Source organism: Pinus tabuliformis, chromosome 7 (assembly GCF_031772625.1).
Source record: "Pinus tabuliformis cultivar Carrire ecotype Pingquan chromosome 7, CPIR1, whole genome shotgun sequence".
In the NCBI taxonomy this organism is placed as follows: Eukaryota; Viridiplantae; Streptophyta; class Pinopsida; order Pinales; family Pinaceae; genus Pinus; species Pinus tabuliformis.
The window spans coordinates 534,258,942-534,273,008 of NC_142293.1; the positions used below are offsets into that span (position 1 = coordinate 534,258,942).

The 14,067-nt window shown below is 37.2% G+C and overlaps 1 protein-coding gene across 1 annotated transcript; it reads right to left on the minus strand.

The window, feature by feature from the left end:
• Positions 1 to 11,878: 11,878 nt before the first annotated feature.
• On the minus strand, positions 11,879 to 12,664 carry LOC149248419 (uncharacterized). The gene has a single exon (XM_089449816.1). The coding sequence runs from the start codon at positions 12,662 to 12,664 to the stop codon at positions 11,879 to 11,881; it is 786 nt and encodes a 261-aa protein (XP_089305942.1).
• Between the last annotated feature and the right edge of the window lie 1,403 nt (positions 12,665 to 14,067).

The following is a 14,067-nucleotide window of genomic DNA, read 5'->3' on the forward strand; positions in this document are numbered from 1 at the left end:
CACCTCTCCACAACAATTTCACTGGTAAGTCTATGAAAGCATACATTCATAATGAGTATATAAAAGAATCACAATTAAAGACTTCTTGTCATTTTATTCAATAAAGGAACACAAAATATTAGGTGCATGATTGTTGTTTTGAGATGAAGTGGCCCATCTCATTCCTCACCCGGTGGAATACTTGCATTTATCATTAATATTATTTTAATGAAGAAAAATTATAGAACACCAATTCAAAGAAATAACATGTTATGTGCACAAATTAGGAATTAAGAAGGAATTTTTTTCTTAATTTTTGTCAGCATTGAGGTAATCGTTCATGTGAGTGAATCCATCAATGCAAAAGTAATTGTTTACATGAATGCTAGAGTGTATACATTTATTTAGTGTAGGAAAATTTTATTTAATATTTGTAATGGAATCTATTTATTTCAAGTATATAATATTGATTGTAGATATCATCCATTTATTTGGATAAGATAAATTATTTTTATTTTTATTGGGCCGAAGTATGCATATTTATTTTTTCTAGCACAATTCTACAATTTTTTGTTATGAAGTTATAGCCATCATGTAGAAATGACTTCATGTTGGCAATGCTTTCCCCAATTCCTTATTTTGAAGGAAAAAAATACGAAATTTGATCAATAAAAATGTTTACTTTGTTGATATTAAGAATGGACAAATGAAGCGACCTAATAGATCTCGATGAATGCTTAAGAGCATCAAATGATGAATGTCAATGCATTGTATCTTATTCAAAATGCATTGCATGAGACCACCTTCCCAAAGACTTCTCTTGAGAAGTTCTCTAAAACTACTTAGGATATTGTAAGGGTGCCACCAAAGTAAAAATAGTGAAACTACAATCCTTGAGAGGAGATTTTGAAAGTATAATAGTGGAGGAATTAGAGTTTATAGATTAGCATATGACTTGACTTACAAACATTGTGAATTAGTTGAATATGTACAATGAATATGTGTAAGATCATAAGGTGGTCGAAAAGTTTCTTAAGACCGTTTTTGAAAAGTTTCATTTGGTAGTGGCGTGATAAAATAAGCAAAAGTTATGAGTAACCACTATGTCTATAAATTTATGGGGTCTCCTTAAAATGCATTCATGACAAGTTTATTTTGCTAAAGGTAGAGGAATATCAAGTGGCAAGGCAAAAGAGGCAGGAACCAAAAAGACAATGAGGAAAAATTAGAAAAAGGAACATTGACATACTCTTTAGACTACTTCTAGGATTTTTATTTTAATTACTCATCTTCTTGTTCTGTTTTACTTTGTCCATAAAGGTAATATTTGACATCATTTCTGAGAGTTCAAGTTCCTTTGGACATTCTGAGCATCATTTTTTGTTTTCATCCAGGTTTGTGATACTGAGTTGCTATGAATTTAATTCCTATTAGGCAACATTCCTTAATCATCTATATATATCTACAAAGGTGATAAGTGACAAGGTTATGTATGTTTATTCTTCAACTCCTACACTTCCATAACTACACTTTTTGCTCTGACATTTGAAGCAGAATCCAGAAGTGTTGGTTTTCACTGAATCTCATAAATGGCTTCTTATATTCCTAGGAGGCACTCACAACATGGCTTACATTACTATAAGTAGCCACTTACACTCACCCCATGAGTAGATGATGGTAGCTTTCAGCCTTTGGCAGAGAGGAGATGCAGAGAAAACAACATTGAACAAGCACTCTATTAGTGTTACAAGCTCATTTCACATAATTGGATAGACTACTTTACCACTATGTTGCATCATTGGATTGAATAGGAATGTGAGTCAATATTTTTTCTACTCTAGGAAGTGATGACCTAGATAAAAATTCCCTACAAGATTACATTCTGAAAAAATTTCAATTATTTGTAGTTATTTTCTATTGGCTTACATCCATACCAAACGGAAGTATTGGTCCTGATAAAATTCCCATGGTAAAGACTCTGTAGGGCATGGATTCAATTGAACATATTTCTTCTCTAATGCACTACCCAAGGTGATTCAAGTCCTTCCTCGTTTCATTCCTCTGCCTCAACAAATTTGTGGAAATAATAGAGGAGCTTCCAACAGTGGGTTGCATGTTTATGAAGAACATCAGAAGTAGTGGATGCTTGTTATAGGCATTGTTAAACCAAAGATCTCGAGGTTGGCAGGATTCCAAATGTTCTAGAGATCACATGAATCACACAATTCCAATGACTTACTCAAACATGTACCAATCACATTAGTAATGTTTTTGTGCGATTAGATCAAAATCATGTTTAAAATCGAAGGGATATGAATGTTACATAGATGACAGTACTCCTCGTTAGCATAAAAGAATTTAAAAATGTGTCGTAAAAGGGAGAACCATTTGTTAGAAAGAACCAATTTTTCATTAAAAAACAGAAACATTGTCATAAATTCAAAATCAATGAAAGGTGATCACCGAACCAAATCTTATCTGACAATAAAATAAAATAAATAAAACTAACCCTATATTAAAATTTGAAAAAACTACGTTATTTTGTAATTCAAAATATTTCTTTACAATTTTAAGAGATGATGTTCTTAGATGAAACATTAGAAATATTAAACATCATCAACTGCTCTGCAATGTAGTTTCCCACCAAAGTTGCAGATTTTACACCAAAAGTTATGAATATTTGGGAGTTGATGTCTTGCTCATTTTCATCTAATATATGATGATGTCTGAAATTTGTGAGGTTGTGATGCAAATTTAGATTTGGAAAAATAGTCATCATATTGTTTATGAATTAATATTATTTTATTTTTCTTATCTGTTGTCATCTACTATCTGTATATTTCCAAAATCTATCAAATATTTGATATTGGAACTTGAAAAACCATATTTGAAGATTAAGAGGCAATCTATGTTGGAAAGGTTATAGAATATGTTAAATTGGCATAATGTAAATGATTTCTCTTTATCTTCTAACTTTGAGTGGAATTTTGTTTACTATGTTTTATCTTCAATGAATTTTTATATATCACGATTCTTCCCGAATTTATGCTTTACGACATTTTGTTTGCAACATCTAGTGAAATTGCTAGTTAATTCATTGTCTAGTGCATTTTGAAAATGGAAGAATGTTTATAACTTTTACATAATCTCCATAATTGGACAAATTACAGTGGTCTTTTTTTCATACTCAACCATAAAAATTGGATACTTTTATTTTCATAATGAACCTTTTTTAATTGCAACAATTAATGAGTATATGCAATCACTTATTTATAAATTTTGGTGTAAAGTGTTCGAATACCAATTTTGAAATGTTCTATTACAAGGATGATTATGGATATATGGTATTTGTGTAATCAAATTAAGAAGATAAAAAATGGATAAGTTCACTTCCTTGAGTAGAAGTTACTTAAATAATGGACACATGGTATAGAATAAACAATATATAAGTTCACTTCTTTGAGTAGAAGTTACTCGAGTAATGTACACATGTAAAAGATTGATTTTTTTGTCTTTTTTAGGTACAACAAATTCAATTTGGAGTAGAGAATATGAAGGCCACTCTTCTTCACATCTAGGAAATCAACATTCAATCTTTAAAGTATTGAGCCTAGGCATACTAACATTTATAGTATGGCCACTTTGGGGTTACACAACACAAAGGGAGTCCTTCACTCATCTAGCAGTCCCTTGTTCCTTTCCTTTTATTAGTTCCTTATGTGCTAAACTAAGAACAACTATTCAGGAAATTATTATGGCCTCTAGCTCAAAATGAAGACTTCTACATTATTTTCCTTCTCCAATTCAAGTAAGTTCACAAACTCCACATAGGTCTAATGTGACAAAATCGACACTGGCCATTCCAACATTATTAGTCTTAATTACAAATTACAAAACATGGGGTTTAAAAAAGGGTGTTACATCACATCAATTACTTGCACATCCTTACTTCACATGAATCCTAAAGTGTAGCATCATTGTTTTCACTTGTTCGTACACTTGAAAATATAGAATATATTTATATTCAAATAAGAGTTTCTAGCCAACTATATACCCCAACTAACTATGTCTGAAATGGATTAGAGTTATTTGAAATCTTTCTTTTAAACCATTTCCTCAAGGATTCTTCTATAACATCACCAAACCACTCATTTTAAACATCTAAAATTTTCTCTACCTCCTTCCAAATGTATGTGAATATGGATAATGGATTACAAAATGATATATAGGCTCTACCTATACACAATGCACACAGCCCCATCTCCTATCTACTCCTCTACAATACTTCCCATGTTGATGAATTATTCTTTAAACTACCTAGAGAAATATTATAATATTTTTGTGGGATTTTAATTTCCAGATCTACCTCTACTTCCAAATTCACGATAGGGTTTCCATTTCTCATCTCAACCTAATATGGTTCTTCTTTTGATTCTCAAGACAAGCACTCCATAAAGTTGCTTTCCCACTTCTAAATAATTAACTATGTTAACCTATAATCTACCTACCAAATATCTCTGATGATTGAATCTCCCATGTTATTGAGGATACAAAATCCTCCCTTTGTATAATGATAATCAAATCTTTCATCAATCTTATCCTTTCACTAAAACAAAGGGTAAAGGCAACATCAATGAGTAAATGTCCATGGACTCAATACTTCCATCTTATAATGTTCCTCCTAAATACTTCTTAAGTAAATAATTTCCCAAAAAACATTTACCCATGGGTTACCAAAATGATTAATATTCTTCAATCCCCACCCATAATTATCCTTTGGCCTACCTATAATCTTCAATTTTACTAAAGTAATTCATCATTCTGTTTTTTCTTACGCAAAAAGAATTTAAAACGTCTTCTAATATTTACGAGGCATCCTTTATGAGTATATAAAAAGGAATTTTAAAACAAAAGCTTGCATGGCCTCCAAGACATATTTTACCAATGTCATCCTCCCACCCAAACACAACCATTTATTATAACAATTATTAATTTTGAACTTGATTTTTTCAATGAGAATCAAAATCAATTTTTCTATATCCATTAATTTTTAATATTAAACTTAAATGTTTGAATCCATATTGAAACTATAAGAGTTTACAAGAAAAAGACTCAGCAGCATATATGCTTATTATCTCGATCCATGCCATTAAAGAAGATTGTATATTTTTGTAAATATAGCTCCATAATTATAGCTAATTCATTAGTATCAAATATTCCTATTGTATCATTACTTCCCTTACACTGCCATTAGAGAACAACAAAGAATTATCTTTTTTTTTTGTAAGATGAGGCGTTACTCTGATTTTCCATTACCAAAAATTTAAAACAGTACATATATATGCAGGTCTCAACCCGCCCTTAAGGGAAACCGGGTTTCTTGACCATCTGAAGTTTTTAAAAGCCAGCCAAAAAAAGTATATTATCAGTCTATCTATCCAAGCTAAATACACCTCTATTCTTCCTCTAGTCAAACTGTTTTTTCTCAGAATCAGTAACATTAATCATTACAAAAATCAAAATGGAGATTTATATAAAAACCTCCCTGCAGCCGCTCCTTCTTCTACTGGTTCATTGCGCTAGGCTCTGAATCCTTCTCTATCTTGACTCCCATTCCTCCCGTTTGCAGCATCTGCTTAATCTCATCCATTTTCCTGTTCTAAATGAGCAGGGTGATCTGAATATTCTTCAGTTCCTTTTTCAGGGTGGGGATTCCTTAGGACAGTTTGGCCATTTCCATGGCCACCTGTTCCATTGCTTTGGCCAGTAACCGTTTCATTCCCCAATAAACATGTAACGATTGTTTATAAAGAGACATTCTCCCCCTCGTATGCCCCGGGTCTGGGAGGAGCCACTCCCAATCTTCCATTTCGAGATCTGAAGTCTCCTGCATGGCTTCTTCCTCTAAGTGGTCAATTATCCTTCTGATGTTCGGGTTCGTATCATGGTGGTAGGCCTCCTCTGCTTCCTGTAGCTTCTTTCTCATATCCCTCTTACCTCCTTTTCTGCCTCTCACCTCACTGGCTTCTCCCTCGTCTGATCCCCTTCTTCCGCCCCTACTCCCTCTTCCGCCTCATCCTCCAATCCCTCCTTTTCCTCTTTGGTTTCCTCGACCACGCGTTCCTCTGCCCCTTACTCTTCTACCATACTCCTCCTCTTCTTCTTCTTCCTGGTCATCTTCCTCGTCTTCTCAGTTTGTCGTCCCAGTCTAGTTCCCCTCCGACTTACTTTCTTTTCCAGCCTTTGCTCGACCTGACCCCTCTTCTATAATGTAATTCTTGTTATCAAATTCTTCCTCCGACTCATCCGAGATTGTTAGAAAGATCTTCTGCGGAGCTTCCTCTGCTATACTCTTTCCTTTCTCTTCTGGAACTGCCACTTTGCTTCTCGTCCACCTTCCTGCTCCCCTTTCTTGATTCTCTGCCATTTTCCTTGCCCTCTTTTGCTTTCTCCAGCTGTCCTTCGTCCGCTGCGGTTTCCCAATTCTCCCCCTCACTTGGCTTTGGTTCGCTCCTGGTTTCTCTCTTTGCGTAATTCTATTGCATGCTGATCCTATATTACCCCTGCTTTGCCACCTTTTCTTCTTGAAGCATCGTTGCTTCCTGTCCTCCTCATTACTATCCTTTTCATTTGTTCTTCCAGCTGTCCTCTTCTCCCTATCATGAGGGCTAGCGGTCTCTGTCTCTCTGACAGTTCCACCTCCCCTTCTCGGTACCTTTCCCACCTCTCTCCTTGAGATGCTCACCTTTCCCGTGGTTTGATTTATCCCGACCTTCATGACTTGATCTTCGTATGCTTGATCCTGCATACGCTCTGTCCGAGCATTGATTAACCTGTCCTTTCTCCTCCTCCCCATAACCCAGAGGCATTTAATTGTTTCTTTCTTGTGCGATCGCTTCATTATAGTCCTGATTTAGTATGTTATTTAACTCGATCCAGCTTGGATCATCCTTTAATGATGTCCAGCTGCCATCCACTGTCCTGTTCGAACCTCCACTTCCCCAATTGGCCAATAGATCAGCTGCGCGGTTCCCCGTTCTCAATACGTGGTTAATGATTGTGTATTCAATCCTACTCAGCAGCCCCTCAATATCCTGGATTATCCCTGCTATCCTCCAACTGTTCGTTACCTGATCCCATCTCCTACCATCCCTTAATTTCCTTAACATCTCTATCGTAATTTGGGAATCTCCTTCGATTTCAAGGTTCATGTAACCGTTTCTAACTGCTATCCGGAGACCCTGATGTACTGCCCACAACTCTGCTTCGTTGTTCGTCATTTCCCCTCCCCATTCGGCAAACACCCACCTTGTATTACCTCTACTATCTCTGAAGATACCTCCCATACCTGCTTGTCCCGAGTTACCCTTTGAGGCCCCGTCGAAGTTTAATTTGATCCGTTGATCCCCAGGTAGTCTGAAATAGTTGGGGCTCTGCATGCCAGTTCTGATCCTCCTCTCTGTATTGGGGTAGACCATCTTAAATTCCATGTTCAGTTTTGAGACTATTCTCTGCTCCTCTGGATTCATCTTCCAATCTTCTTCATCCCATACTTCGGACAGAACAGTTTCTTTAATTGACCTGCATATTTCATCCCAAATTCTCGATTCTTGACAACTTTTATCCCTAAAGACTCTTCGATTTCGCTCTTTCCAAATCGACCATATTACGAATCCTACCGCCAAGTTCCATATTCTTCTTACAACTTTGCTTTGATAATTCCCCTTTCCCCATTGAATCAGAGTATTCCTGATGTTGTCTGGATCCCTTTTTGTCATACCAAAGAGCACCCTAATTTCCTCCCACAAGCTCTGAGAGTATGAACATTTGTTCAATAAGTGCTCCCGAGTTTCTATTTCCTTGCTGCAGAGACTACATCTTGAGGGTCCATTCATTCCTCTTTTCTGAATATTATCCCATGTCAGGATCCTTCCTCTGCTCACCAGCCATGCAAAAAATGTTATTTTTGGCCACCATTTTACTTCCCAAATCTTTTTCCATTCCATTGGTCCCTCCTCTCTTTCCTCTTTCGTTGCCCAGTAGTATGCTTCTTTTACCGTGAAAGTGCCCTTCATCGCTTTACCCCATCTGAGAATATCCTTACCTGCTCTGATTTTGATCTTCCTCGGTTCTATTTCTTTGGTATACGCTTGCTGTGCCTCCCGATTTATATTCTCATCCCATTCCTCCGGTCTTCTCCAGACTCTCCAAATGTCATTTAATTCTTCTCTTTTCCAATAGTCCCTCACATATTCCATTCCTACCCTTTTCGCTTTTTCTTGGACTTCATGAAGAATTTGGATCCTATCTAGTTTGTCACGCTGTTGCCATCCTTCCTCCCAAAATCTTGTTGAGCTTCCCTCTCGGATTTCCCAAAAAGCAAGGTTCTTAACTATATCCTTATTTCTACTTGCTAATTCCCAGATTTACGATCCTCTTGGAGTTTCCTCTACTCTTAAACGCCCTTCAGTTGTACCAGGCATGTCATAATTTTGATTCCATATTTTTTTCCACACATCGGTTCCCCCCTAGACCCATCTCCACCATAGCTTCGCCCCTAGAACCTTATTCACAATTTCTGGATCTCTCACTCCCAGGCCTCCTTCCTCTTTCCTCTTGATTACGTTCTTCCATGAGACCAGAGTCCATTTCCTCTATTGCTTGGGTCCCCCCCATAAAAATTTCCCCAAGATCTCCCTCATTTTGGAGAAAACTCCTTTGGGGGCGGCCATAATAGACAAAGGGTATATAGGTATGGATAATAAGACCGATTTTAAAAGGACTATTCTGCTTGCGATGCTCATCGATCTGAAAGACCAACTGGCCAATCTTTTCTTGATTTTTTCCAACATGCTCTGCCAATTCTTCATCCGATTAGGGTTTATATCCAGTTGGATACCCAAATATTTAGTAGGTAACTCTCCCTGTCTGAAACCTAGAATTCTAGTTAAATGGACTTTGATAGAATCTGGCGTATTAAATATGAATGTACAGGATTTATCCTTGTTAATCTCCATGCCTGATGCGCTCATGAAGACCTCTAAGACCCTCTTGAAATTTCTCACCTCCTTGAGCGACGCTTCTCCAAATAGCATCACATCATCAACAAACTGTTGATGTGTGATGGTCAGATCGTTCCCCCACAACCTGATTCCTTTGATTTTCTTTTCTCTTACTTCCTTTTTGAGTTTTCTACTTAAGCCTTCCACTGCCAAGATGAATAAGAACGGGGAAATTGGGTCCCCCTGCCTAATTCCCCTGGTAGCATTAAACGTACCTGTAGGTATACCATTGACCAAAATTGAGAAATTTGGAGTAGAGATCATGCTGAATATCCATTCTATCCACCTGTTCTCAAAACCAAAAGCTCCCAGAATCACTCTGAGGTAGTCCCAGTTCAGTCAATCATAGGCCTTGGATAAATCCAGCTTCATTAGCATCCCTTTCTGGTTTTTCATCTTTAGGGAATGTATCACCTCCTGAGATACCACTATACCATCCAAGATTTGCCGACCCTCCACAGAGCCAGTCTGCTCAGGCGCAATTAAGTTGGGAAGGAGGGGTTTCAACCTTTTCACTATCAGAGTGGATATAATCTTGTAGATGACATTACACAGGGCAATAGGTCTTAAACCCTGTGGCTCCTCCGAGCTATTACTTTTGGGGATCAGGGTCAGAAAAGTCGAGTTTATTCCAGGCCATATTCGCTGTTTCATTCGTGATTCTTCAACTGCCTCCAATGTCTCCTTTCCTATAAAATGCCAGCTAGCTTGGAAGAATTCCACTGTATACCCATCCAGTCCTGGAGCCTTATTCCTGCTCATATTCATCACCACATCTTTTAACTCTTCCATGGTTACTGCCCGCATTAACGCTTTATTTTGCTCCTCTATTACTAATCTTGGTATTTCCTTACATATATTATTTATTGCTTCTCCTCTATCCCTCTAGTTTTCTGTAAGGATCCCTTTATAGTAGTCAACTAGAGTCTTTTCTATATCCTCCTGTTCTATTACTCTTTCTCCTTCAGCATTTTTAATAGAAAGGATCCTATTTCTCTGTCTGTTTTGGATCATAGCTTGATGGAAGAATTTTGTATTCCTTTCTCCTTCCCTTCACCATTTTATCCTTGATTTTTGTCTCCACAGGATCTCCTCCTATTTCCTTCTCTCTTCCAGCTGGCTTATTATTCTTCCTTTCTCCATACTCTTCTCTTCGTTCCTTCCCTCCAGGATTATTTTTTGCTGGATTTCTTCCATTTCTCCTTCTAATTTCTGCTTTGCTTCCATAATGTTCCCAAATTCTTCCCTATTCCATTCTTTTATTCTCTTTTTAATCTCCTTGAGCTTCAACTGTATGGTATGCATTTTCCCCTTGCCCCTGATAGTACTCTGATTCCACCAGTCCTCCAACTTCTTTATGAATTGGGGGTCTCTAAGTCAGAAAGATTCGAATCTGAAGGGTTTCTTCCCCTTAACCTTCCTGATATCTATCTCTAATCTTATAGGCCAATGATCAGAACCAAGGCTAGGAAGGATTTTTTCTTCAATAAACACATCGCGATTCAAAATTTGCTCTGATAGCAGAAACCTATCCAATCTAGAAGCAATTTGATTCTGTCCTCCTCTTCTATTATTCCAAGTATGGATTCCATTAGTTGTAGGGATATCTACTAACCTCTGGTCCCTAATCAGGTCGTTGAACTCCTCCATGTTCTGATCCTCTTTCCTTATTCCCCCTCTCTTTTCTCCTAGATCCCGGATCATATTGAAGTCCCCTCCTATTATCCAAGGAATATCCGGGATTAAGCTCCTCATGGTTTGGATATTCTTCAGGAATTCTTTCCGTTCTCTATAAATATGGGGCCCATACACTCCTGAGATAAGGATTCTTTCTCCCATCCCCACTAATCTGAAAAGGCCTGATAGGATTCTAGGAAGACTGAACCAATTTTCAAAAATTACCTCCTCCGGGTTCCACAGAATAGCCAATCCCCCGGTTGTTGCTACTGCATCCAAGGCCATAACCTCATATCCTAATTTCAGTTTCTTTATAATTTCTACCAGCTGCTGCCATTCCATTTTCGTTTCCTGTATTATCATGATGCTTGGTTTATCTTTCTTCACCCTTTCTTTCAAATATCTCTGTTTCCCTTTACTATTTAGTCCCCTAATATTCCAGCTTGTAACAATCATTTGAAACTTTTAGGAGTTTGTTGAAATACCTCTGACAGAGGTATCACCCTCCCTGAATTTACTAGAATCTCTCCCACTGCTTGGATCGATTCATTTATCGTTCGTCTTCCTTTTTTTCTTCCACCCTTGCCATTGCCGTCCCCTTCCGAGCTTTGGGATCCCTGGTTTCCCACTTGATCTGATCTATTTTCTATGAATCCTCCCTTCTTTTCCTTATATCTTTGAAAAGTTTCTTTATATAGTTGTTTCTCTTTTTCCGGAATGAATCTTTCGTCCAATTTTTTCCATTCATTGAGTAATTTCTTCATTATCTTCTCTTCCTCTATGCCCACTTCTTTTATATTATCCGTACCTGTCATTGATTGTTCAGCTATATTCTCTTGTCTTTCTCCCTCTTCCCCTTCTGTTTCTTTGCTTGGGCTCATGCTTTTTCTTTTTCCTTCCTTTATGATTTCCATTGGAGTTGTCTCATTGACCTCTTTTTCCTGTTTTTCTCCCTCGTTCTCCTCTTCCTCCTCTTGAAGGATCTTGAACTTATTTTTACTTTCAATTGGTGAGTTTGTTTCCTTTGATTGAGGATTTGTTGTCCCCGGGTTTGGCTTCCTCCTTCTTTGTACCTCCCTGAATTCATTTTCTTCCCCTCCGGATCCCTCTCCTTTCCTTAGTTCCTCCCTATTAGCCTTCTCTGACTCCACTGTTCGATTCTATGGGCACTCCCTTGCTAGATGTCCATATACGTGGCATCTCCTGCACCGGAAAGGTATATGCTCGTAATCTATGGGCTGCTGCCATATTTCGTCCTGATATTCAAACTCAATGGATTCCGGTAAAGGGTCTGCAATGTTCATGTAAACGCAGATCCTTGCATAAGAAGTGTATTTTCCTCTTTTCGTCGACTCTGCCACCTTCACAAAAGTTCCAATCGAATTTCCGATCCCTTCCAATATCTCTGGATCCCAAAATTCATCCGGTAACCCAAACAATCTGACCCATATCGGGGCTGCCATTATTTTCTCCTCATCAGGGTTGTATCTGTCTTCCCAATATCGTATAAACAGTCTCGCATTGTTCATGAAGTGTGGTCCCTCCTCAAAAACTCTTTCCTTATCCTCTAGGTTTGCAAAAATGACTGTAAAGAATCCCTTGGCCCCCAGTTTGAGGTCTATATGCCCTCTTGGTCTCCATCTCTGTTGAATCCATCTCGTGAGGTCCTTTTCCGATGGCCAGTATCCTATAAACTTGCAAATTAAAGCGTGGTCTCTCATGTAACTGCGGTAATTCTCCAGTTTATTGTTTGGGATCACATACCTTGGCTTTTTTTGTGCCCTAGGAAGACACCTGTTTATCATCCTTGCTTGCCATTTGTTTCCTAAGACTGGTGTCTCCGTGCTTATTTCCCGCTCCCTCCCTTGCCTGCCTTCATTCCCTGTAGGTCCTAACATCGCATTTATGTAGGAGGGGATCTCTCCCCTCCCCTGCCTTTCTCCCATTACTTCTCTCAGTCCTTCCCCCCCATTCTTTTCTTCTTCTTTCTTTCCTTAAAGCTCCGCTCTTACCCAACCGCAATCTCTGCAGTCGCCTGCTCTCCTTATTCCGCCGTGGTCTGCTATTGCTCCGCTGAGTTCCTGCTTCCCTGAAACCCTACTATCAGCCCACGATCGAATCCGCTCCCACTCCCGAAACCCGAGAACAACAAAGAATTATCAACAAATAATAACTAATTCAATGATAAAGTCCTTCAAATTTTGACCCATGTGGTAATCACTACTCTTTTTGCTTCCACAATATCCCTACCGTAGCCTCCAATCACAACTAAGAAAACCAAAGGAGATAAAGGATATCCTTACCTCAACACCCTAAACAATAAAAATAAATAGAAAATATACAACCCACTATCCATTTAACCAAACTAAAGCCCACATGAAAAAGCATGATTCCAAAATATAGCCCACTAATTTTGTTATATGCCTTGGATACATCTAATTTCATAAACATTGTTGGTAAATTATTAATTGTTATTGAGTGATGACCTTTTTTAACCCTAATAACTTTGCGTATTTATGTTCTAGTTATAAACCCATATTTTCTTGAGAGATAACTTATCAACATATTTTTCTTTTAACTCTAACTACCAAAATTTGTGCTATGATTTTGTACACATAATTACAAAATTATATGGGCATGAAATTATGAAAAGTATTGGGGTTAGTCTTTTATTGAATCAATGTTAGAATCATAGCACTAAAAGCTTCTAGGATCTTCCAAAAATCCCAACTTCTTCAATTACCCTAATTAAGTCATCTTCCACTAAATCATACTACATAATAAAAAAACACACTAGAAATCATGTAGACCTGTGATTTTATCCTTTTTAAAAGAAGCTAATAGATATTTTAATTCCTTTTTTGATATATTTTAAAAAGAGGTTATCTTCAAAATTATGTATATATTTTTGTTTTCCAACTCTTTATAAATAAACTAAAATTATGAAACTCTTAGATCTACTATATCTAAGAGAGTTTACTTTAACATTTTTCATTTCCAAAGTGGTATTGGCTCTCTTCCTATGATAGGAAAAATATGAAATAACTCTATATTTCCATCTTCCATCTCAAATTTATCCACATTATTTTTTTCTATTTGGAATCCAAGAAATCCCAATACCCTTTACCTCTTTGAGGGATGTTATAAGCTAAAATGTGTTGATTCATTAACCATAACTTACCTATTATTTATTGATAGTTTATTCCTTAATCATAGCTTACCTATGATTTCTTGATCATCACTTGCCTACTACTTATTGTGGAAAATAACTTACTTAGTATTTCTTGATCAATTATTGAAATTATTCCACTTCCATCCATATGGTTTTATGATCCAAGGGATCAGTAAA

Coding starts and splice junctions, on each gene's coding strand:
- LOC149248419 (XM_089449816.1), bottom strand. CDS start 12,664: ATGGGAGAAAGGCAGGGGAGGGGAGAGATCCCCTCCTACATAAATGCG.